This window comes from Oncorhynchus keta, unplaced genomic scaffold, assembly GCF_023373465.1.
Source record: "Oncorhynchus keta strain PuntledgeMale-10-30-2019 unplaced genomic scaffold, Oket_V2 Un_contig_4398_pilon_pilon, whole genome shotgun sequence".
Taxonomy (NCBI): Eukaryota; Metazoa; Chordata; class Actinopteri; order Salmoniformes; family Salmonidae; genus Oncorhynchus; species Oncorhynchus keta.
Window position 1 is genome coordinate 266,712 of NW_026287752.1, and position 24,425 is coordinate 291,136.

At 45.2% G+C, this 24,425-nt stretch overlaps 1 protein-coding gene across 2 annotated transcripts in view; it reads right to left on the reverse strand.

The window, feature by feature from the left end:
• The window catches only part of LOC127924656 (piggyBac transposable element-derived protein 4-like), a 98,496-nt gene extending 75,598 nt beyond the window's left edge, over window positions 1–22,898 (reverse strand). The window contains exons 1-5 of one of the 2 annotated variants that reach the window (XM_052509365.1): window positions 22,368–22,898; window positions 21,573–21,670; window positions 19,819–19,978; window positions 18,967–19,075; window positions 15,679–15,786 (exon numbers count right to left, since the gene is read on the reverse strand). In XM_052509365.1, the coding sequence (XP_052365325.1) occupies window positions 15,679–15,786; window positions 18,967–19,075; window positions 19,819–19,978; window positions 21,573–21,670; window positions 22,368–22,608 (716 nt within the window). In that variant the 5' untranslated portion in view covers window positions 22,609–22,898. The remainder of the gene's footprint in view (window positions 1–15,678; window positions 15,787–18,966; window positions 19,076–19,818; window positions 19,979–21,572; window positions 21,671–22,367) is intronic. The other variant, XM_052509366.1, reaches the window with a different exon arrangement.
• Between the last annotated feature and the right edge of the window lie 1,527 nt (window positions 22,899–24,425).

The window sequence follows — 24,425 nt, forward strand, 5'->3', positions numbered from 1 at the left end:
TTCCTCATTCTCCTAACTACCTCATTTACTCTTTCACACCTGTCCCCTATTTTGCCCTCTGATTAGAGTCCCTATTTCTCCCTCTGTTTCCGCTTCTGTCCTTGTCGGATCCTTGTTTGATGTTTGCTGTTCTGTGTCCTTGTTCCGCCCTGTCGTGTTTTTGCCTTCTTCAGATGCTGCGTGTGAGCAGGTATCTATATCAGCTACGGCCTGCGCCTTCCCGAAGCGACCTGCAGTCTGTGGTCGCATCTCCAGTTGTTCCCCTCTACTGACTAGAGGATTTCAGTTTTCCTGTTTTGACTTTACCTGAGATATATCCAGGATTATCGTTTTTGTTAAAGACTGGAATAAAGACTCTGTTTCTGTTAAGTCGCTTTTGGGTCCTCATTCACCAGCATAACAGAAGGATCCGACCAAGAATGGACCCAGCGACTACGGATTCTCGCAACTCAGCCGTCGAGATCCAGGGAGCGATGCTCGGCAGACACGAGCAGGAATTGTCTGCTGCTCGTCATGCCGTTGAGACCCTGGCCGCTCAGGTCTCCGACCTCTCAGGACAGTTTCAGAGTCTTCGTCTCGTGCCACCAGCTACTTCCTGGTCTTCCGAGTCTCCGGAACCTAGGGTTAATAACCGACCATGTTACTCTGGGCAGCCCACTGAGTGCCGCTCCTTTCTCACCCAGTGTGATATTGTGTTCTCTCTCCAGCCCAACACATACTCAAGAGAGAGAGCTCGGATTGCCTACGTCATATCACTCCTTACTGGACGGGCTCGGGAGTGGGGCACAGCTATCTGGGAGGCAAGGGCTGAGTGTACTAAGGAGTATCAGAACTTTAAAGAGGAGATGATACGGGTTTTTGATCGTTCAGTTTTTGGGAAGGAGGCTTCCAGGGCCCTGGCTTCCCTATGTCAAGGTGATCGATCCATAACGGATTACTCTATAGAGTTTCGCACTCTTGCTGCCTCCAGTGACTGGAACGAGCCGGCGTTGCTCGCTCGTTTTCTGGAGGGACTCCACGCTGAGGTTAAAGATGAGATTCTCTCCCGGGAGGTTCCTTCCAGTGTGGATTCTTTGATTGCACTCGCCATCCGCATAGAACGACGGGTAGATCTTCGTCACCGAGCTCGTGGAAGAGAGCTCGCGTTAACGGTGTTCCCCCTCTCCGCATCTCAACCATCTCCTCCCACCGGCTCTGAGACTGAGCCCATGCAGCTGGGAGGTATTCGCATCTCGACTAAGGAGAGGGAACAGAGAATCACCAACCGCCTTTGCCTCTATTGCGGTTCTGCTGGACATTTTGTCATTTCATGTCCAGTAAAAGCCAGAGCTCATCAGTAAGCGGAGGGCTACTGGTGAGCGCTACTACTCAGGTCTCTCCATCAAGATCCTGTACTACCTTGTCGGTCCATCTACGCTGGACCGGTTCGGCTGCTTCCTGCAGTGCCTTGATAGACTCTGGGGCTGAGGGTTGTTTTATGGACGAAGCATGGGCTCGGAAACATGACATTCCTCTCAGACAGTTAGGGGAGGCCACGCCCATGTTCGCCTTAGATGGTAGTCTTCTCCCCAGTATCAGATGTGAGACACTACCTTTAATCCTCACAGTATCTGGTAACCACAGTGAGACCATTTCCTTTTTGATTTTTCGTTCACCTTTTACACCTGTTGTTTTGGGTCATCCCTGGCTAGTATGTCATAATCCTTCTATTAATTGGTCTAGTAATTCTATCCTATCCTGGAACGTTTCTTGTCATGTGAAGTGTTTAATGTCTGCTATCCCTCCTGTTTCTTCTGTCCCCTCTTCTCAGGAGGAACCTGGTGATTTGACAGGAGTGCCGGCGGAATATCATGATCTGCGCACGGTCTTCAGTCGGTCCAGAGCCAACTCCCTTCCTCCTCACCGGTCGTATGATTGTTGTATTGATCTCCTTCCGGGGACCACTCCCCCTCGGGGTAGACTATACTCTCTGTCGGCTCCCGAACGTAAGGCTCTCGAGGATTATCTGTCTGTTTCTCTCGACGCCGGTACCGTGGTGCCTTCTTCCTCTCCCGCCGGAGCGGGGTTTTTTTTTGTTAAGAAGAAGGACGGTACCCTGCGCCCCTGCGTGGATTATCGAGGGCTGAATGACATAACGGTTAAGAATCGTTATCCGCTTCCCCTTATGTCGTCAGCCTTCGAGATTCTGCAGGGAGCCAGGTTCTTTACTAAGTTGGACCTTCGTAACGCTTACCATCTCGTGCGCATCAGAGAGGGGGACGAGTGGAAAACGGCGTTTAACACTCCGTTAGGGCACTTTGAATACCGGGTTCTGCCGTTCGGTCTCGCTAATGCTCCAGCTGTCTTTCAGGCATTAGTTAATGGTGTACTGAGAGACATGCTGAACATCTTTGTTTTCGTTTACCTTGACGATATCCTGATTTTTTTCACCGTCACTCGAGATTCATGTTCAGCACGTTCGACGTGTACTCCAGCGCCTTTTAGAGAATTGTCTCTATGTGAAGGCTGAGAAGTGCGCCTTTCATGTCTCCTCTGTCACATTTCTCGGTTCTGTTATTTCCGCTGAAGGCATTCAGATGGATCCCGCTAAGGTCCAGGCTGTCAGCGATTGGCCCGTCCCTAAGTCACGTGTCGAGTTGCAGCGCTTTCTCGGTTTCGCGAATTTCTATCGGCGTTTCATTCGTAATTTCGGTCAAGTGGCTGCCCCTCTCACAGCCCTTACTTCTGTCAAGACGTGCTTTAAGTGGTCCGGTTCCGCCCAGGGAGCTTTTGATCTCCTCAAGAAGCGTTTTACATCCGCTCCTATCCTTGTTACTCCTGACGTCACTAAACAATTCATTGTCGAGGTTGACGCTTCAGAGGTGGGCGTGGGAGCCATTCTGTCCCAGCGCTTCCATTCTGACGATAAGGTCCATCCTTGCGCGTATTTTTCTCATCGCCTGTCGCCATCGGAACGCAACTATGATGTGGGTAACCGCGAACTGCTCGCCATCCGCTTAGCCCTAGGCGAATGGCGACAGTGGTTGGAGGGGGCGACCGTCCCTTTTGTCGTTTGGACTGACCATAAGAACCTTGAGTACATCCGTTCTGCCAAACGACTCAATGCACGTCAAGCTCGTTGGGCGTTGTTTTTCGCTCGTTTCGAGTTCGTTATTTCTTATCGCCCGGGAAATAAGAACACCAAGCCTGATGCCTTATCCCGTCTCTTTAGTTCTTCTGTAGCTTCTACTGACCCCGAGGGGATTCTCCCTGAAGGGCGTGTTGTCGGGTTGACTGTCTGGGGAATTGAGAGACAGGTAAAGCAAGCACTCACTCACACTGCGTCGCCGCGCGCTTGTCCTAGTAACCTTCTTTTCGTTCCTGTCTCTACTCGTCTGGCTGTTCTTCAGTGGGCTCACTCTGCCAAGTTAGCTGGCCATCCCGGCGTTCGGGGTACGCTTGCTTCTATTCGCCAGTGGTTTTGGTGGCCTACTCAGGAGCGTGACACGCGCCGTTTCGTGGCTGCTTGTTCGGACTGCGCGCAGACTAAGTCAGGTAACTCTCCTCCTGCCGGTCGTCTCAGACCGCTTCCCATTCCTTCTCGACCATGGTCTCACATCGCCTTAGACTTTATTACCGGTCTGCCTTCGTCTGCGGGGAAGACTGTGATTCTTACGGTTGTCGATAGGTTCTCTAAGGCGGCTCATTTCATTCCCCTCGCTAAGCTTCCTTCCGCTAAGGAGACGGCACAAATCATCATTGAGAATGTGTTCAGAATTCATGGCCTCCCGTTAGACGCCGTTTCGGACAGAGGTCCGCAATTCACGTCACAGTTTTGGAGGGAGTTCTGTCGTTTGATTGGTGCTTCCGTCAGTCTCTCTTCCGGTTTTCATCCCCAGTCTAACGGTCAAGCAGAACGGGCCAATCAGACGATTGGTCGCATATTACGCAGCCTTTCTTTTCGAAACCCTGCGTCTTGGGCAGAACAGCTTCCCTGGGCAGAATACGCTCACAACTCGCTTCCTTCGTCTGCTACCGGGCTATCTCCTTTTCAGAGTAGTCTTGGGTACCAGCCTCCTCTGTTCTCGTCCCAGCTCGCCGAGTCCAGCGTTCCCTCCGCTCAGGCTTTTGTCCAACGTTGTGAGCGCACCTGGAGGAGGGTCAGGTCTGCACTTTGCCGTTACAGGGCGCAGACTGTGAGAGCCGCCAATAAACGTAGGATTAAGAGTCCTAGGTATTGTCGCGGTCAGAGAGTGTGGCTTTCCACTCGTAACCTTCCCCTTACGACAGCTTCTCGCAAGTTGACTCCGCGGTTCATTGGTCCGTTCCGTGTTTCTCAGGTCGTCAATCCTGTCGCAGTGCGACTGCTTCTTCCGCGACATCTTCGTCGCGTCCACCCTGTCTTCCATGTCTCCTGTGTCAAGCCTTTCTTCGCGCCCCTGTTCGTCTTCCCCCCGTCCTTGTCGAGGGCGCACCTATTTACAAGGTACGGAAGATCATGGACATGCGTTCTTGGGGACGTGGTCACCAGTACTTAGTGGATTGGGAGGGTTACGGTCCTGAGGAGAGGAGTTGGGTTCCATCTCGGGACGTGCTGGACCGTTCGTTGATTGATGATTTCCTCCGTTGCCGCCAGGGTTCCTCCTCGAGTGCGCCAGGAGGCGCTCGGTGAGTGGGGGGGTACTGTCATGTTTTGTCATAGATTGTCATGTCTTGTCCCGGTGCTCCCTCTTCTATTCGTTTCCCCCTGCTGGTCTTATTAGGTTCTTTCCCTCTTTCTATCCCCCTCCCTCTCTCTCGCTCTCTCTCTCTATCGTTCCGTTCCTGCTCCCAGCTGTTCCTCATTCTCCTAACTACCTCATTTACTCTTTCACACCTGTCCCCTATTTTGCCCTCTGATTAGAGTCCCTATTTCTCCCTCTGTTTCCGCTTCTGTCCTTGTCGGATCCTTGTTTGATGTTTGCTGTTCTGTGTCCTTGTTCCGCCCTGTCGTGTTTTTGCCTTCTTCAGATGCTGCGTGTGAGCAGGTATCTATATCAGCTACGGCCTGCGCCTTCCCGAAGCGACCTGCAGTCTGTGGTCGCATCTCCAGTTGTTCCCCTCTACTGACTAGAGGATTTCAGTTTTCCTGTTTTGACTTTACCTGAGATATATCCAGGATTATCGTTTTTGTTAAAGACTGGAATAAAGACTCTGTTTCTGTTAAGTCGCTTTTGGGTCCTCATTCACCAGCATAACAATTTTAATTCAAGTGGGTTGCCAACGAGGTAAGTGTAACACAACACTTTTTTGGTTAAATAATAATCTTTCAATACAGAGCCTGGATTTTTCCCCTGAGGTTCATATCCACATGACACTTAAATCAACAGAACATCATTAAAATACTCCTACTACAATGTGACATCATTAAAATACTCCTACTACAATGTTAAAACATTCTACATTGTGACATCATTAAAATACTCCTACTACAATGTTAAAACATTCTACATTGTGACATCATTAAAATACTCCTACTACAATGTTAAAACATTCATGTACATTTTACATTGTTAAAACATTCTACATTCTAACATTATTTCATTGATATCATGAAACAACTCCTTCATGTATTTTCTGGTGTTTAATCAGAGATCTTTTACCAGAGTAACTCTTCCCACATTGACTACAGCTATAAGGTTTCTCTCCTGTGTGTGTTCGCTGGTGTATAGTCAGACTGCTAGATGCAGTAAAACTCTTCCCACATTGATCACAGCTATAAGGCTTCTCTCCTGTGTGTGTTCTCTGGTGTGATTTTACATTTTTTGATGAAACAAAACTCTTTCCACAGTCAGCAGTGGTAAGGTTTTCTCCCGTGTGGATTCGCTGATGTATTTTAAAATCTGCTAAAAAGATGAATCTCTGCCCACAGTCAGAGCAGCAATGAGGTTTCTCTCCAGTGTGTATTCTCAGGTGTGCTATCAGGTTGCCTGAGTGAGAAAAATTCTTCCCACATTGATTACAGCTATACGGCTTCTCTCCTGTGTGTGTTCTCTGGTGTGATGTTAAATTTCCTGAGATAACAAAACTCTTTCCACAGTGAGAGCAGTGGTAAGGTTTCTCACCAGTGTGTATTCTCTGGTGTATGGTCAGACAGCTAGATGTAACAAAACTCTTCCCACATTGATCACAGCTATAAGGTTTCTCTCCTGTGTGTGTTCTCTGGTGTGCTTTTCAGGCTGCTTGTAACACTAAAACTCTTCCCACATTGATCACAACTATTAGGTTTCTCTCCCGTGTGGATTCTCAGATGTCTTTTAAGGTCAGCTGAAGAGGGGAATCTCTTCCCACAGTCAGAGCAGCGGTGAGGTTTCTTTCCTGTGTGTCTCCGCTGGTGTTTGAGGTGTTCTGATGTGGAGAGACTCTCCTCTGTCTCTTCAGCATCATGCTGTTGTTGAGGCTCCCCAGAGGATCCACTATAGTCACGTCTCTCTCCTGTGTGAACAACAAAGTCAGACAGATGGTTAAAGGCCCACAACAGCAGAAATCCACTATAGAAATACCCATTTACCTAGAAACCTGGTTAAACTATCATTATGACATGGGTGAATTCTATTTTCAGCTAAAAGGTGATGCCCAGGATGTTGTACAACAATTGATGTCTGTAATGAATGTTTAAATGCTTTTACAAACTTAATTGACTATTGTCTTAAGACAGTCAAGTGATCAAAAATAGCCATATTTGTCGCAGCTGGCCGTGACCGGGAGGTCCATGGGGCGATGCACAATTGGCCTAGCGTCGTCCGGGTTAGGGAGGGTTTGGCCGGTAGGGATATCCTTGTCTAATCGCGCACCAGCGACTCCTGTGGCGGGCCGGGCGCAGTGCACGCTAACCAAGGTTGCCAGGTGCACGGTGTTTCCCCACTAGTTATGGATGTAGTATATCTGGTAATGAGGAAACCACTGGTTATGGATGTAGTATATCTGCTAATGAGGAAACCACTAATTATGTAATATATCTGCCTGGAGCAAAAATGGTGAGTGAAGATTTGAGTTTTTAAATGTATTCTGAATGTTACTACACATTATCAGCTCAAGATCGTCGGCTGCAAAATTAGCCTCCATTTCCAGGTTGCTTATGAGAGCATTTAACGTTGGGATTATAATCGTAAGGCTCGTTATAATGTCCTGCAAAATATAATGTTTGTGTCATTGTCACAAATCAACCGCTTTGTCGGAACTAGAAGCACAAGCATTTCGCTACACTCGTATTAACATCTGCTAACCATGTGTATGTGACAAATAAAATGTGATTTATACTTTTAAAAAATACTTCAACCAGTAAAAATGCTCTTTGGCTTTGCAACCAGCCTATCAATGAGTGTTTAGCATTCAAGCTAATAAAAATCATTTTAAAAATAACTGCAGATTTCCCTTTTAATCTTATCAGTTCAACAACTGAGTTTGTTTTCAGAAAGTAGTTAATGGTGTTTATCAGTATCAAGAATAAAGTATTTTGCAAATATACAAGATTTATTTATTTAACTAGGCAAGTCTGTTAAGAACAAATTCTTATTTTCAATGACGGCCTAGGAACAGTGGGTTAACTGCCTGTTCAAGGGAAGAACGACAGATTTGTAGTTTGTCAGCTCAGGGATTTGAACTTGCAACCTTTCGGTTACTAGTCCAACGCTCTAACCACTAGGCTACCCTGCCGCCCCAAGATATTACCTTAGCGACTGTTTCAAGTAATAATCAAAACAAAAACAACAGTTGCCTATGACAACCGCAAAAAATATATAAAAAATATTCAGAACTAATAACCGCGCTGTCAATCAAGTGAACACCGCTCGTCTCATTGGTGAGTAATGGTGGTTGACCTTCGTGGTATAATTGACATGTTGCATAGCCAATATGTAATGTAGAATGATGAAACAGGTTTGGTTGTCTTCTAGAGTGTCTGGGAGAACAGGCACAGAAACCAAACTTGACCCGGGTTAAACAACGTTTTGCCGATTTAGATTTCATAAATTGTTTTGTTGCAAAGTTGAAAGAGTCTGGAATTAATGCAAAACACTGGATATAAAAACAAAAGTACGCTACATTTTTATCTCTGGGATGCAGCAACTGTCCAGACTTTGGGACAGTTTTTCCTGTAGAAGTTCAATAATAAAGATGTCACTCTGCCCCCCAAAAGCCACAATCAAATCAACCAACCAATCTGCAGCTCAAACAATAAAGCGTCATTCCGCCACTTCATAAACGTTTATGATGTAACAATGTGATGATGTAATTCCACATTCCACCACTGTTTAGGTAATAAGATGATGATGGATGTGGCTGGAGAAATGTAACTACTCTAAAAATCCCATCCACAATATCAACATTCTAGTTTTAACCACGTTTTGAGGCTACACAGTGTTGGTTTACATTTACATCGTTTCAACCAATCTGCAGTTCAACCAATAACAAAGCTGTAATTCCACTACTGTGTTGGTTTCCATCCACCACAAACCCTTGACGTGCCTTATCTATATAAACTGGTTACCAAGGTAATTAGAACAGTAAAAAGTTGTCATACTCGTGGTATACGGTCTGATATACCATGGCTGTCAGCCAATCAGCATTCAGGGCGGGAACCACACAGTTTATAATCTTCAAAAATCAATGGCTATCAATAAATAATTTAAAAGCAACTGTAGATTTCCATTTTAAAACCACACATCAGTTCAACTGCAGAGTTTATGCCTCTGTTTTTAAGACAGTACTTACTAGTGTTTTTCAGGCCCCGGTTTCCCAAAAGCATTTCACGGCTATCTTCATCTGTAGAACCATGCCTAGACGCCTTAAGATAACTTTGGGAAACGGGGCCCAGATATCCAGTTTCCTCCTCTCGCTTTTTCGATATAACAGTCATCTCCCCCTATACGGTCAAGACTGGAGTTAAGTCCTGAATTAGGTCTTAATTAGGTCTTCTTCAACAACAACAGCTAGTCAGCCACATCGGTAGCTTGCAACTGACATTATACAGTCAAGACTGGAGTTCTTGAAGTCCTGAATTAGGTCTTAATTGTTTAACATGTTACTCATTAACCTGTTATGGCTGCATCCCTTTGTTCTCAATCTGCGCCAGAAGACATACCCTCATCTAACTGCCTGCCTGTAGCTCAGCCCCAGAGGCAGAAGACATACCCTCATCTAACTGCCTGTAGCTCAGCCCGAGGCAGAAGACATACCCAAATCTAACTGCCTGTAGCTCAGCCCCAGAGGCAGAAGACATACCCTCATCTAACTGCCTGTAGCTCAGCCCGGGGCAGAAGACATACCCTCATCTAACTGCCTGTAGCTCAGCCCGAGGCAGAAGACATACCCAAATCTAACTGCCTGTAGCTCAGCCCCAGAGGCAGAAGACATACCCTCATCTAACTGCCTGTAGCTCAGCCCGGGGCAGAAGACATACCCTCATCTAACTGCCTGTAGCTCAGCCCCAGAAGACATACATTTACATTACATTTACATTTAAGTCATTTAGCAGACGCTGTTATCCAGAGCGACTTACAAATTGGTGCATTCACCTTATGACATCCAGTAGAACAGTCACTTTACAATAGTGCATCTAAATCTTAAAGGGGGGGTGAGAAGGATTACTTATCCTATCCTAGGTATTCCTTAAAGAGGTGGGGTTTCAGGTGTCTCCGGAAGGTGGTGATTGACTCCGCTGTCCTGGCGTCGTGAGGGAGTTTGATCCACCATTGGGGGGCCAGAGCAGCGAACAGTTTTGACTGGACTGAGCGGGAACTGTACTTCCTCAGTGGTAGGGAGGCGAGCAGGCCAGAGGTGGATGAACGCAGTGCCCTTGTTTGGGTGTAGGGCCTGATCAGAGCCTGGAGGTACTGAGGTGCCGTTCCCCTCACAGCTCCGTAGGCAAGCACCATGGTCTTGTAGCGGATGCGAGCTTCAACTGGAAGCCAGTGGAGAGAGCGGAGGAGCGGGGTGACGTGAGAGAACTTGGGAAGGTTGAACACCAGACGGGCTGCGGCGTTCTGGATGAGTTGTAGGGGTTTAATGGCACAGGCAGGGAGCCCAGCCAACAGCGAGTTGCAGTAATCCAGACGGGAGATGACAAGTGCCTGGATTAGGACCTGCGCCGCTTCCTGTGTGAGGCAGGGTCGTACTCTGCAGATGTTGTAGAGCATGAACCTACAGGAACGGGCCACCGCCTTGATGTTAGTTGAGAACGACAGGGTGTTGTCCAGGATCACGCCAAGGTTCTTAGCGCTCTGGGAGGAGGACACAATGGAGTTGTCAACCGTGATGGCGAGATCATGGAACGGGCAGTCCTTCCCCGGGAGGAAGAGCAGCTCCGTCTTGCCGAGGTTCAGCTTGAGGTGGTGATCCGTCATCCACACTGATATGTCTGCCAGACATGCAGAGATGCGATTCGCCACCTGGTCATCAGAAAGGGGAAAGGAGAAGATTAATTGTGTGTCGTCTGCATAGCAATGATAGGAGAGACCATGTGAGGTTATGACAGAGCCAAGTGACTTGGTGTATAGCGAGAATAGGAGAGGGCCTAGAACAGAGCCCTGGGGGACACCAGTGGTGAGAGCGCGTGGTGAGGAGACAGATTCTCGCCACGCCACCTGGTAGGAGCGACCTGTCAGGTAGGACGCAATCCAAGCGTGGGCCGCGCCGGAGATGCCCAACTCGGAGAGGGTGGAGAGGAGGATCTGATGGTTCACAGTATCGAAGGCAGCCGATAGGTCTAGAAGGATGAGAGCAGAGGAGAGAGAGTTAGCTTTAGCAGTGTGGAGCGCCCTTGGTGATACAGAGAAGAGCAGTCTCAGTTGAATGACTAGTCTTGAAACCTGACTGATTTGGATCAAGAAGGTCATTCAGAGAGAGATAGCGGGAGAGCTGGCCAAGGACGGCACGTTCAAGAGTTTGAGAGAAAAGAAAGAAGGGATACTGGTCTCCCGCTCAGCCCAGTCAAAGCTGTTCGCTGCTCTGGCCCCCCAATGGTGGAACAAACTCCCGCACGACGCCAGGACAGCGGAGTCAATCACCACCTTCCGGAGACACCTGAAACCCCACCTCTTTAAGGAATACCTAGGATAGGATAAGTATCCCCCCTTTAAGATTTAGATGCACTATTGTAAAGTGACTGTTCCACTGGATGTCATAAGGTGAATGCACCAATTTGTAAGTCGCTCTGGATAAGAGCGTCTGCTAAATGACTTAAATGTAATGTAAATGTAGTTGTTGACATCGGAGGGATCGAGTGTAGGTTTTTTCAGAAGGGGTGCAACTCTCGCTCTCTTGAAGACGGAAGGGACGTAGCCAGCGGTCAGGGATGAGTTGATGAGCGAGGTGAGGTAAGGGAGAAGGTCTCCGGAAATGGTCTAGAGAAGAGAGGGGATACCCTCATCTAACTGCCTGTAGCTCAGCCCCAGAGGCAGAAGACATACCCTCATCTAACTGCCTGTACATACCCACATCTAACTGCCTGTAGCTCAGCCCCAGAGGCAAGGATATGCATATTCTTGGTATCATTTGAATGGAAAAATTCTGAAGTTTGTGGAAATGTTAATTGAATGTAGGAGAATATAACACAGTAGATCTGAAAAGAGAAAGAAAAAGCACACTTTCTGTTTTTTATTGTTGTATCATCTTTCATATGTACTGGAATAGACACAGTCAGATAGGATGCTGGAGATAATTTAGATGGATAACACAAGAGGGCAACTGTGGGTGTGCAAAGTTTCAGACTGAAAACTTCAGGAATGGGTGAGTTACAACTGTGGCTCAGTTGGTAGAGCATGGCGCTTGTAACGCCAGGGTAGTGGGTTCGATTCCCGGGACCACCCATACGTAGAATGTATGCACACATGACTGTAAGTCGCTTTGGATAAAAGCGTCTGCTAAATGGCATATATTATTATTATTATTATATTATTTAGCATGAAGTCACCCAGGTGTCCCACACAAGTTGCCCAAATGTACCCAAGTGGCCGAATTGGTGAAATGACCTATAACTATATACAACTTATCAAAAATATATTCTAACACACAATTTTTAAAATTTTTAATATTAGAACAGAATATTTTGCTGCCTGTGCCATGTCCCAAAGCAGTCTCTTTCTGCTACAAGGCAGAGGCAAACTGAACAACTGGTGCAGATGATGGGGGACTTCATGCGACAAAGAACACAACAACGCCTCCATGCTCCGTCCCTTTGCCTCTGAGGTACAGTCACGCCTGCAGTAATGAACTGTGGTATATGAACACCACTGGAGGCAGAATGTGATGCAGTGGACTTGCTGTAGCCAGCAAGCTCCTTGATGAGCTGCTCTCTGAAGGCTTTCTGTGAGAGGAAGGGCTTTCCACAGCTCTTCGCCATTTCCTTGTGTAGGATGAATGCATTCACCACAGCAATGTCAATGAAATGGTAAAACAATGTCTTGTACCATTTCTTTGTCTCATGGAGAACATTGTAGTACCCTATAAGAGCGTCTGACAAGTCTACACCTCCTCTGCTCTGGTTGTAGTCCTTGATGGCTGCAGGAATGGGGACACTTTTTGTGGCCCATGCCCCAGTAGCGTCCTTCACACGTTTGACAACATGATCCCCACTGAAGGACTTGTGGATAGTGGAGCACATCACCACCTCTCTGGCGTCCATCCACTTCACAAACAGCAGGCCATCTTCACGGATCCATCGCATGGTCCCCCCGCTCAGCCCGCTTGGGCATGTCGTCCACCTTCGTCTTCGGGAAGCCCACCCTGGTGGTACGAATGGTGCCACAAGCCCACACTCCCAGCTTCCTCAGGTCTGCAAACAGGGCAGGGCTTGTGTAGAAGTTATCCACAAACAGTTTGTAGCCCTTCCCCAGCAGTTGAAAATCCAATAACACCATTACAGAGGCATAGCTGAGTTCCTTACCGGTAGCAAAACTGTTCTTCCCTCGTAGACAAAGAAATTGCAAGTGTAGGCACACTCAGAATCAGCCAACACAAACAGCTTGAGACCGCACTTGGTTGGTTTGTTTCTCATGTACTGTTGGAGGCCAATGCTGTCCTTTGAGGCCACCATCCTCTCTTTGATTGACACGTTCTGGGCTGGCTGAAAGTACGTCTTGCAGGCCTCAACAATGCTGTGGTAGAGAGGTTTGATTTTGCACAGTGTATCAAACCTCGCTGTGCCTCTCTTCTTCTCATTCTCTTCATCAACCTTTGGGTCACTGATGTGAAGTGCCTGGGAGAGATCCAGAAACCTTTTGCGGGACATAACAGACGAGGGGAAAGGCAGTTGGTAGAGGGATGACGTTTTCCAGTAGCCCTTCAGGCTTTTCAGCCTCACCAGCCCCATGTAGATGACCAGAGAAAGGTAGCAGAAAAAGTCTGCCGTGGATATGGGCTTCCATGCTGCCGTTTTGCCTGCTTGCTTCTTCCCATTCTTATTCGTGTTGGACACGAGCGACTCTACAACGGATTGGGTGAAGAACAGCTGAAAAAGCTGAAGGGGGCTGTACGTAGCAGTCATGTTTAGCTGAGGTCCTGGCTTCCTTTTCGGCCTAAAGGTTGGTTGGGGTGGCTCCACATCGTCTTCTAGGACGGTGTGCCAACGCCATTCTGTCCCTCTGTTAGCGGATGGCACACTTCCCCTCTTCCTCTTCTTTGTCGGTCCTCTAGACGGCCCGGGAGGTGTGGAGCCAGAGACAGCAGGGGTACAGCTGGATGAACCAGCTTCAGAGGGGGATGGACAAATTGGCACTGGGGGCTCCCAGTCGGGGTCAGTGCCACTGTGAAAGAAAATGTTCAGTTAGAATAGTTTCACATATGAGCCCTGCACCAACAGGTATAATAAACACACACATTATATATATATATATTATGAGTACAGGGAACATAAAGTGCTGTTCCATTTCACTTTGTTGTGGGCTTGTCTGTGTTTGCCTACATTCTACACCATACAATTAATTTATACATATATGTATGTGTGTATATATACACACACACACACACACAGGCTATGGGTCGTTCTCATACATACAAACAGACCCTCGCTCACAATGACTAGCCAACACCGCCAGCATTCAAAAGTGACCAAAACATCAGCCAGAAAGCATAGGAACTGAGAAGTGGTCTGTGGCCCCCACCTGCAGAACCACTCCTTTATTGGGAGTGTCTTGCTAATTGCCTATAATTTCCACCTGTTGTCTATTCGATTTGCACAACAGCATGTGAAATGTATTGTCAATCAGTGTTGCTTCCTAAGTGGACAGTTTGATTTGATTTGAGTTACATTGTGGGGCAATAAAAGTATTTAGTCAGCCACCAATTGTGCAAGTTCTCCCGCTTAAAAATGAGGCAAAAACGTATTTTCCACCATAATTTGCAAATAAATTCATTAAAAATCCTACAATGTGATTTTCTGGATTTTTTCTCATTTTGTCTGTCATAGTTGTAGTGTGTAGTGTCTGTCATAGTGTGTAGTGTCTGTCATAGTTGTAGTGTGTAGTGTCTGTCATAGTGTGTAGTGACTGTCATAGTTGTAGTGTGTAGTGTCTGTCATAGTTGTAGTGTGTAGTGTCTGTCATAGTTGTAGTGTGTAGTGTCTGTCATAGTGTGTAGTGACTGTCATAGTTGTAGTGTGTAGTGACTGTCATAGTTGTAGTGTGTAGTGTCTGTCATAGTTGTAGTGTGTAGTGTCTGTCATAGTTGTAGTGTGTAGTGTCTGTCATAGTTGTAGTGTCTGTCATAGTGTGTAGTGTCTGTCATAGTTGTAGTGTGTAGTGACTGTCATAGTTGTAGTGTCTGTCATAGTGTGTAGTGTCTGTCATAGTTGTAGTGTCTGTCATAGTTGTAGTGTCTGTCATAGTTGTAGTGTCTGTCATAGTTGTAGTGTCTGTCATAGTTGTAGTGTGTAGTGTCTGTCATAGTGTGTAGTGTCTGTCATAGTTGTAGTGTGTAGTGTCTGTCAGTGTGTAGTGTCTGTCATAGTGTGTAGTGACTGTCATAGTGTGTAGTGTCTGTCATAGTGTGTAGTGTCTGTCATAGTGTGTAGTGTCTGTCATAGTTGTAGTGTGTAGTGTCTGTCATAGTTGTAGTGTGTAGTGTCTGTCATAGTTGTAGTGTGTAGTGTCTGTCATAGTTGTAGTGTGTAGTGTCTGTCAGTTGTAGTGTGTAGTGTCTGTCATAGTGTCTGTTGTTGTAGTGTCTGTCATAGTGTGTAGTGACTGTCATAGTGTGTAGTGTCTGTCATAGTTGTAGTGTCTGTCATAGTGTGTAGTGACTGTCATAGTGTGTAGTGACTGTCATAGTTGTAGTGTCTGTCATAGTTGTAGTGTCTGTCATAGTTGTAGTGTCTGTCATAGTTGTAGTGTCTGTCATAGTTGTAGTGTCTGTCATAATTGTAGTGTCTGTCATAGTTGTAGTGTCTGTCATAGTTGTAGTGTCTGTCATAGTTGTAGTGTCTGTCAGTTGTAGTGTGTAGTGTCTGTCATAGTTGTAGTGTGTAGTGTCTGTCATAGTTGTAGTGTGTAGTGTCTGTCATAGTTGTAGTGTGTAGTGTCTGTCATAGTGTGTAGTGACTGTCATAGTGTGTAGTGACTGTCATAGTGTGTAAGAGAGGGCCTAGAACAGAGCCCTGGGGGACACCAGTGGTGAGAGCGCGTGGTGAGGAGACAGATTCTCGCCACGCCACCTGGTAGGAGCGACCTGTCAGGCAGGACGCAATCCAAGCGTGGGCCGCGCCGGAGATGCCCAACTCGGAGAGTGTGGAGAGGAGGATCTGATGGTTCACAGTATCGAAGGCAGCCGATAGGTCTAGAAGGATGAGAGCAGAGGAGAGAGAGTTAGCTTTAGCAGTGCGGAGCGCCTCCGTGATACAGAGAAGAGCAGTCTCAGTTGAGTGACTCTCAGTGTAGTGACTGTCATAGTTGTAGTGACTGTCATAGTTGTAGTGTGTAGTGTCTGTCATAGTTGTAGTGTGTAGTGTCTGTCATAGTTGTAGTGTCTGTCATAGTTGTAGTGTCTGTCATAGTTGTAGTGTCTGTCATAGTTGTAGTGTCTGTCATAGTTGTAGTGTCTGTCATAGTTGTAGTGTCTGTCATAGTTGTAGTGTCTGTCATAGTTGTAGTGTGTAGTGTCTGTCATAGTTGTAGTGTGTAGTGTCTGTCATAGTTGTAGTGTGTAGTGTCTGTCATAGTTGTAGTGTGTAGTGACTGTCATAGTGTGTAGTGACTGTCATAGTGTGTAGTGACTGTCATAGTGTGTAGTGACTGTCATAGTGTGTAGTGTCTGTCATAGTGTGTAGTGTCTGTCATAGTGTGTAGTGTCTGTCATAGTGTGTAGTGTCTGTCATAGTGTGTAGTGTCTGTCATAGTTGTAGTGTGTAGTGTCTGTCATAGTTGTAGTGTGTAGTGTCTGTCATAGTTGTAGTGTGTAGTGTCTGTCATAGTTGTAGTGTGTAGTGACTGTCATAGTGTGTAGTGACTGTCATAGTGTGTAGTGACTGTCATAGTGTGTAGTGACTGTCATAGTGTGTAGTGTCTGTCATAGTGTGTAGTGTCTGTCATAGTGTGTAGTGTCTGTCATAGTGTGTAGTGTCTGTCATAGTGTGTAGTGTCTGTCATAGTTGTAGTGTGTAGTGTCTGTCATAGTTGTAGTGTGTAGTGTCTGTCATAGTGTGTAGTGTCTGTCATAGTGTGTAGTGTCTGTCATAGTGTGTAGTGTCTGTCATAGTGTGTAGTGTCTGTCATAGTGTGTAGTGTCTGTCATAGTGTGTAGTGTCTGTCATAGTTGTAGTGTCTGTCATAGTGTGTAGTGACTGTCATAGTGTGTAGTGTCTGTCATAGTTGTAGTGTCTGTCATAGTTGTAGTGTCTGTCATAGTTGTAGTGTCTGTCATAGTTGTAGTGTCTGTCATAGTTGTAGTGTGTAGTGTCTGTCATAGTTGTAGTGTCTGTCATAGTGTGTAGTGTCTGTCATAGTGTGTAGTGTCTGTCATAGTGTGTAGTGTCTGTCATAGTGTGTAGTGACTGTCATAGTTGTAGTGTGTAGTGTCTGTCATAGTTGTAGTGTGTAGTGTCTGTCATAGTGTGTAGTGTCTGTCATAGTGTGTAGTGTCTGTCATAGTGTGTAGTGTCTGTCATAGTGTGTAGTGTCTGTCATAGTGTGTAGTGTCTGTCATAGTGTGTAGTGTCTGTCATAGTGTGTAGTGACTGTCATAGTTGTAGTGTCTGTCATAGTTGTAGTGTCTGTCATAGTTGTAGTGTGTAGTGTCTGTCATAGTTGTAGTGTCTGTCATAGTTGTAGTGTCTGTCATAGTTGTAGTGTCTGTCATAGTTGTAGTGTCTGTCATAGTTGTAGTGTCTGTCATAGTTGTAGTGTCTGTCATAGTGTGTAGTGACTGTCATAGTTGTAGTGTGTAGTGTCTGTCATAGTTGTAGTGTGTAGTGTCTGTCAGTGTGTAGTGTCTGTCATAGTTGTAGTGTCTGTCATAGTGTGTAGTGACTGTCATAGTGTGTAGTGTCTGTCATAGTTGTAGTGTCTGTCATAGTGTGTAGTGACTGTCATAGTTGTAGTGTCTGTCATAGTTGTAGTGTCTGTCATAGTTGTAGTGTCTGTTATAGTTGTAGTGTCTGTCATAGTTGTAGTGTGTAGTGTCTGTCATAGTGTGTAGTGTCTGTCATAGTGTGTAGTGTCTGTCATAGTGTGTAGTGTCTGTCATAGTGTGTAGTGTCTGTCATAGTGTGTAGTGACTGTCATAGTTGTAGTGTGTAGTGTCTGTCATAGTTGTAGTGTGTAGTGTCTGTCATAGTTGTAGTGTGTAGTGTCTGTCATAGTGTGTAGTGTCTGTCATAGTGTGTAGTGTCTGTCATAGTGTGTAGTGTCTGTCATAGTGTGTAGTGTCTGTCATAGTGTGTAGTGTCTGTCATAGTGTGTAGTGTCTGTCATAGTGTGTAGTGACTGTCATAGTTGTAGTGACTGTCATAGTTGTAGTGTCTGTCATAGTTGTAGTGTGTAGTGTCTGTCATAGTTGTAGTGTCTGTCATAGTTGTAGTGTCTGTCATAGTTGTAGTGTCTGTCATAGTTGTAGTGTCTGTCATAGTTGTAGTGTCTGTCATAGTTGTAGTGTCTGTCATAGTTGTAGTGTCTGTCATAGTTGTAGTGTCTGTCATAGTTGTAGTGTCTGTCATAGTTGTAGTGTCTGTCATAGTTGTAGTGTCTGTCATAGTTGTAGTGTGTAGTGTCTGTCATAGTTGTAGTGTGTAGTGTCTGTCATAGTTGTAGTGTGTAGTGTCTGTCATAGTTGTAGTGTGTAGTGTCTGTCATAGTTGTAGTGTGTAGTGTCTGTCATAGTTGTAGTGTGTAGTGTCTGTCATAGTTGTAGTGTCTGTCATAGTTGTAGTGTGTAGTGTCTGTCATAGTAGTAGTGTGTAGTGTCTGTCATAGTTGTAGTGTCTGTCATAGTTGTAGTGTGTAGTGTCTGTCATAGTTGTAGTGTGTAGTGTCTGTCATAGTAGTAGTGTGTAGTGTCTGTCATAGTTGTAGTGTCTGTCATAGTAGTAGTGTGTAGTGTCTGTCATAGTTGTAGTGTCTGTCATAGTAGTAGTGTGTAGTGTCTGTCATAGTTGTAGTGTGTAGTGTCTGTCATAGTTGTAGTGTGTAGTGTCTGTCATAGCCTGTAATTACAGGCCTCTCATCTGTTTTGGTTGGTGATCATGTACTAATATCATGCAATAAAATGCTAATTAATTACTTAAAAATCAAACAACGTGATTTTCTGGATTTTTGTTTTAGATTCCGTCTCTCACAGTTGAAGTGTACCTATGATAAAAATTACAGACCTCTACGTGCTTTGTAAGTAGGAAAACCTGCAAAATCGGCAGTGTATCAATACTTGTTCTCCCACTGTATATGAATCAATAAAAAAATCTCAAATTAATATGAAACCATTTAAACAACTGCATTAGCATGAGAAACAAAAACATGTTTTACTTACTGATCGAAAAGTGGATCTTCTTCTTCCAAAAACATGTCATCCGCGCTGGAATCCAAACTCAGATCACTCACAGAGTCCTCATCCATTCCTTCTATGTCACTCTCAATTTCTGCAATAATATCATCAACATGTTTATACTTTTCGCTTTTCCACTCTTAGTAGCCATGTTTAACTATTTCAGATTTGAGAACAAATGTGCTTTTCTTTCACAAACAAGGACATTTGTGACCCCAAACTTTTCAACAGTACTGTATATATAGAAATACACCTTTAAAATGTGTACCAATCGATTGGTCAAAAGAACAGGTGACTAAAGTCAAACAAGATTTTTATTAGTCGGGAAGAGCCCCACTGGTAAAAGATACCAGTCCATCTTCATATCAACTAACAGAACTCTGCTGGTTGTCCTGGTAACAGATACCAGTCCGTCTTCATATCAACTAACAGAACTCTGCTGGTTGTCCTGGTAACAGATACCAGTCCGTCTTCATATCAACTAACAGAACTCTGCTGGTTGTCCTGGTAACATACCAGTCCATCTTCATATCAAATAACAGAACTCTGCTGGTTGTCCTGGTAACAGATACCAGTCCATCTTCATATCAACTAACAGAACTCTGCTGGTTGTCCTGGTAACAGATACCAGTCCATCTTCATATCAACTAACAGAACTCTGCTGGTTGTCCTGGTAACAGATACCAGTCCATCTTCATATCAACTAACAGAACTCTGCTGGTTGTCCTGGTAACAGATACCAGTCCATCTTCATATCAACTAACAGAACTCTGCTGGTTGTCCTGGTAACAGATACCAGATCTATTGTATTTGTTCAAACTAAACAACAGCACTTACTTTTATGTGTCAAATCTGATCCGGTCTTCTCTCCTCCTCCTCTCACAGTTCCACTCAGCCCCGTTGCTTTCCTGCAGTCCACCAGCAGCAGAGACAACCTCTTCATCCCGGGAGAGGCACGACACTGGGACTCCGGGAGGACGGAACGGCTAGCGTTGTCCTGGTAACCATAAAGAGGGGACACAGACACATATCATTATGGATGCTGATGTCACTGTTGACATAGTGCTTTACAGAAACCCAGCCCAGACCACAATAGAGCAAGCTGTATGCTAGACCAGACCAAGCTGTATGCTAGTCCAGACCAAGCTGTATGCTAGTCCAGACCAAGCTGTATGCTAGTCCAGACCAAGCTGTATGCTAGTCCAGACCAAGCTGTATGCTCGACCAGACCAAGCTGTATGCTCGACCAGACCAAGCTGTATGCTCGACCAGACCAAGCTGTATGCTCGACCAGACCAAGCTGTATGCTCGACCAGACCAAGCTGTATGCTCGACCAGACCAAGCTGTATGCTCGACCAGACCAAGCTGTATGCTCGACCAGACCAAGCTGTATGCTCGACCAGACCAAGCTGTATGCTAGGCCAGACCAAGCTGTATGCTAGACCAGACCAAGCTGTATGCTAGACCAGACCAAGCTGTATGCTAGACCAGACCAAGCTGTATGCTAGACCAGACCAAGCTGTATGCTAGACCAGACTAAGCTGTATGCTCGACCAGACCAAGCTGTATGCTCGACCAGACCAAGCTGTATGCTAGACCAGACCAAGCTGTATGCTAGACCAGACCAAGCTGTATGCTAGACCAGACCAAGCTGTATGCTAGACCAGACCAAGCTGTATGCTAGACCAGACCAAGCTGTATGCTAGACCAGACCAAGCTGTATGCTAGACCAGACCAAGCTGTGTGCTAGACCAGACCAAGCTGTATGCTAGTCCAGACCAAGCTGTATACTAGACCAGACCAAAGCTGTATGCTAGACCAGACCAAGCTGTATGTTAGACCAGACCAAGCTGTATGTTAGACCAGACCAAGCTGTATGCTAGACCAGACCAAAGCTGTATGCTAGACCAGACCAAAGCTGTATGCTAGACCAGACCAAAGCTGTATGCTAGACCAGACCAAGCTGTATGCTAGACCAGACCAAAGCTGTATGCTAGACCAGACCAAGCTGTATGCTAGACCAGACCAAGCTGTATGCTAGACCAGACCAACCTGTATGCTAGACCAGACCAAGCTGTATGCTAGGCCAGACCAAGCTGTATGCTAGGCCAGACCAAAGCTGTATACTAGACCAGACCAAGCTGTATACTAGACCAGACCAAGCTGTATGCTAGACCAGACCAAGCTGTATGCTAGACCAGACCAAGCTGTATGCTAGACCAGACCAAGCTGTATGCTAGACCAGACAAAGCTGTATGCTAGACCAGACCAAAGCTGTATGCTAGACCAGACCAAAGCTGTATGCTAGACCAGACCAAGCTGTATGCTAGACCAGACCAAGCTGTATGCTAGACCAGACCAACCTGTATGCTAGACCAGACCAAGCTGTATGCTAGGCCAGACCAAGCTGTATGCTAGGCCAGACCAAAGCTGTATACTAGACCAGACCAAGCTGTATACTAGACCAGACCAAGCTGTATGCTAGACCAGACCAAGCTGTATGCTAGACCAGACCAAGCTGTATGCTAGACCAGACCAAGCTGTATGCTAGACCAGACAAAGCTGTATGCTAGACCAGACCAAGCTGTACCATCTGGTGTTCTGATGTGGAGAGACTCTTCTCTGCCTCTTCAGCTTCATGAGGTTGTTGAGGCTCCCCAGAGGATCCACGATAGTCATGTCTCTCTCCTGTGTGAACGAGAACATCAAATGCTTAGCAGGACAGGAAAATGGTCCAATTCACACACTAATCAAGAGAACATCCCTGGTAAATCATTACTGCCTCCGATCTGTCGGACTCAAACAAACACACGTTTCAATTGTAGATTGTCAGAGGGTTGGAGTGTTTCCCTGGCTATCCGTAATTAAAAACTAAAAACAAGAAAATGGCACCATCTGGTCTGCTTAATATAAGGAATTTGAAATTATTTATATTTTAAGTACATTTTAGACTTTTACTCAAGCAGTATTTTACTGGGTGATTCACTTTTACTTGAGTAATTTTCTATTGAGGTATATTTACTTTTACTCAAGTATGACAATTGCATACTACCCCCCACCACTGTGATGCAAATGTTAAAGGGCCGTTCCACAAAATGGAAGCCTTTTGCATCCCTTCGGCATTTTAAGTATACATTATGCGCTGTATATTATATTTTAAAAGCCTGTAATAATAGATTAAGTGCACGTTAATATAGACCACATGGAAAATTAAATAAAATCACATTTTGAAGTTCCAAAATATGTACCGATGGCAGATTGCCCCTTAAACAGTTCCTACAGTACTGAATAACATACTAAAGTGCAGAACTTCAGTATAATGCCTTTTTTTAAATACATAATTTCAACAACTGCATAATGCCCCTGTTTATAAAACAGTACTCACTGGTGGTAATCGGATGTTCGGTCTCGTCTTCTTTTATTGAGAAATCCTCCTCTTTTACTTCAAAATGTTCTTCCTCCTTTTTGATTCTGAAAGCTCCTACCCCTTTTTCCACTTTGACAACGTCGTTCCCATATTCCTCTTTCACTGTAATATCATCCTCTTGTTTCACTGTAATATCATCCTCTTGTTTCACTGTAATATCATCCTCTTCTTTCACTGTAATATCATCCTCTTCTTTCATTCTTCAAGCTTCTTTGCCTCCTTTCACCAGTTTCTTTCTCCGTCGAGATCAGTGAGTTTATGGTCCGGGAGATTAGCCTAGTGCAGCATCAATGTAACACATTTGCTAATTTAACAAGCCAATTACGTTTAAATGAACCAGTAGATAGGTAAACAGAATTATGTTCAAAACACTAAGAGTAATATACACAAGATTAGGTCTAAAGAGCTTCAATTTTTAGGTTTGTTAGCAAAGCACCGCGTGGGTTAACCAGGAACCTTTTGTCGCTGTTGAAGAAGTCTCCCGCCCGTCCACTAGATAATACGTCACGCAAGAAGCATCACCTGAAAAATTCATATCGCCATCTGCTGACTGGAGTGGGTAACGCAAATTGGAAAAATATGAATTACAATGTTCAGTCTGGCAAGCAATGTCATAAGAAGTCATTTAAAAATAACCAGATGTTATGTTCTTACTTCTTACAGCCAATACTTTCCTCCAGGATTGGCCTGCCTATCAGGCAGGATTAGGTGACAGGATTACGGACAATTCCTTCCACCTCATCTCAAGGATGATTAATGGAAACAAGATGCACCTGAGCTCAATTTCGATTCTCATAGCAAAGGGTCTGAATACTTATGTAAATATGTTATTTCTGTTTAAATATATATACATTTGTAATAATTTCTAAAAACCTGAATACTTTCCAAAGGCACTGTATGTAGAAACATATATTTTCCTTTGTTTTCCACTAACCCTACCACCCCTTCCCTGATTGATGGAAACTAATGCACAGCAACTATTAGGCTTCTACGTCCAGCTCATACATACTATGTACATTTTACAGACACAATGTATTATACAATAGTTATATTTCGTTTGTTTTTAATCCTATCCTTCAGTTACCCTAAACCTCTCCCATCTATCTCTGAAGACCATCCAGTCCTATCCTTCAGTTACCCTAAACCTCTCCCCATCTATCTCTGAAGACCATCCAGTCCTATCCTTCAGTTACCCTAAACCTCTCCCATCTATCTCTGAAGACCATCCAGTCCTATCCTTCAGTTACCCTAAACCTCTCCCATCTATCTCTGAAGACCATCCAGTCCTCTCTCTATCTCTGAAGACCATCCAGTCCTCTCCTTCAGTTACCCTAAACCTCTCCCATCTATCTCTGAAGACCATCCAGTTTATCCTTCAGTTACCCTAAACCTCTCCCATCTATCTCTGAAGACCATCCAGTCCTCTCCTTCAGTTACCCTAAACCTCTCCCATCTATCTCTGAAGACCATCCAGTCCTATCCTTCAGTTACCCTAAACCTCTCCCATCTATCTCTGAAGACCATCCAGTCCTATCCTTCAGTTACCCTAAACCTCTCCCATCTATCTCTGAAGACCATCCAGTCCTATCCTTCATTATTAAACCTCTCCATCTATCTCTGAAGACCATCCAGTCCTATCCTTCAGTTACCCTAAACCTCTCCCATCTATCTCTGAAGACCATCCAGTCCTCTCCTTCAGTTACCCTAAATCTCCCATCTATCTCTGAAGACCAAAAACAGCTTTATCCTTCAGTTACCCTAAACCTCTCCCATCTATCTCTGAAGACCATCCAGTTCTATCCTTCAGTTACCCTAAAATCTCCCATCTATCTCTGAAACCATCCAGTTTATCTTCAGTTACCCTAAACCTCTCCCATCTATCTCTTAAGACCATCCAGTCCTATCCTTCTTTTACCCTAAACCTCTCCCATCTATCTCTGAAGACCATCCAGTCCTATTTCAGTTACCCTAAACCTCTCCCATCTATCTCTGAAGACCACCCAGTCCTATCAATTA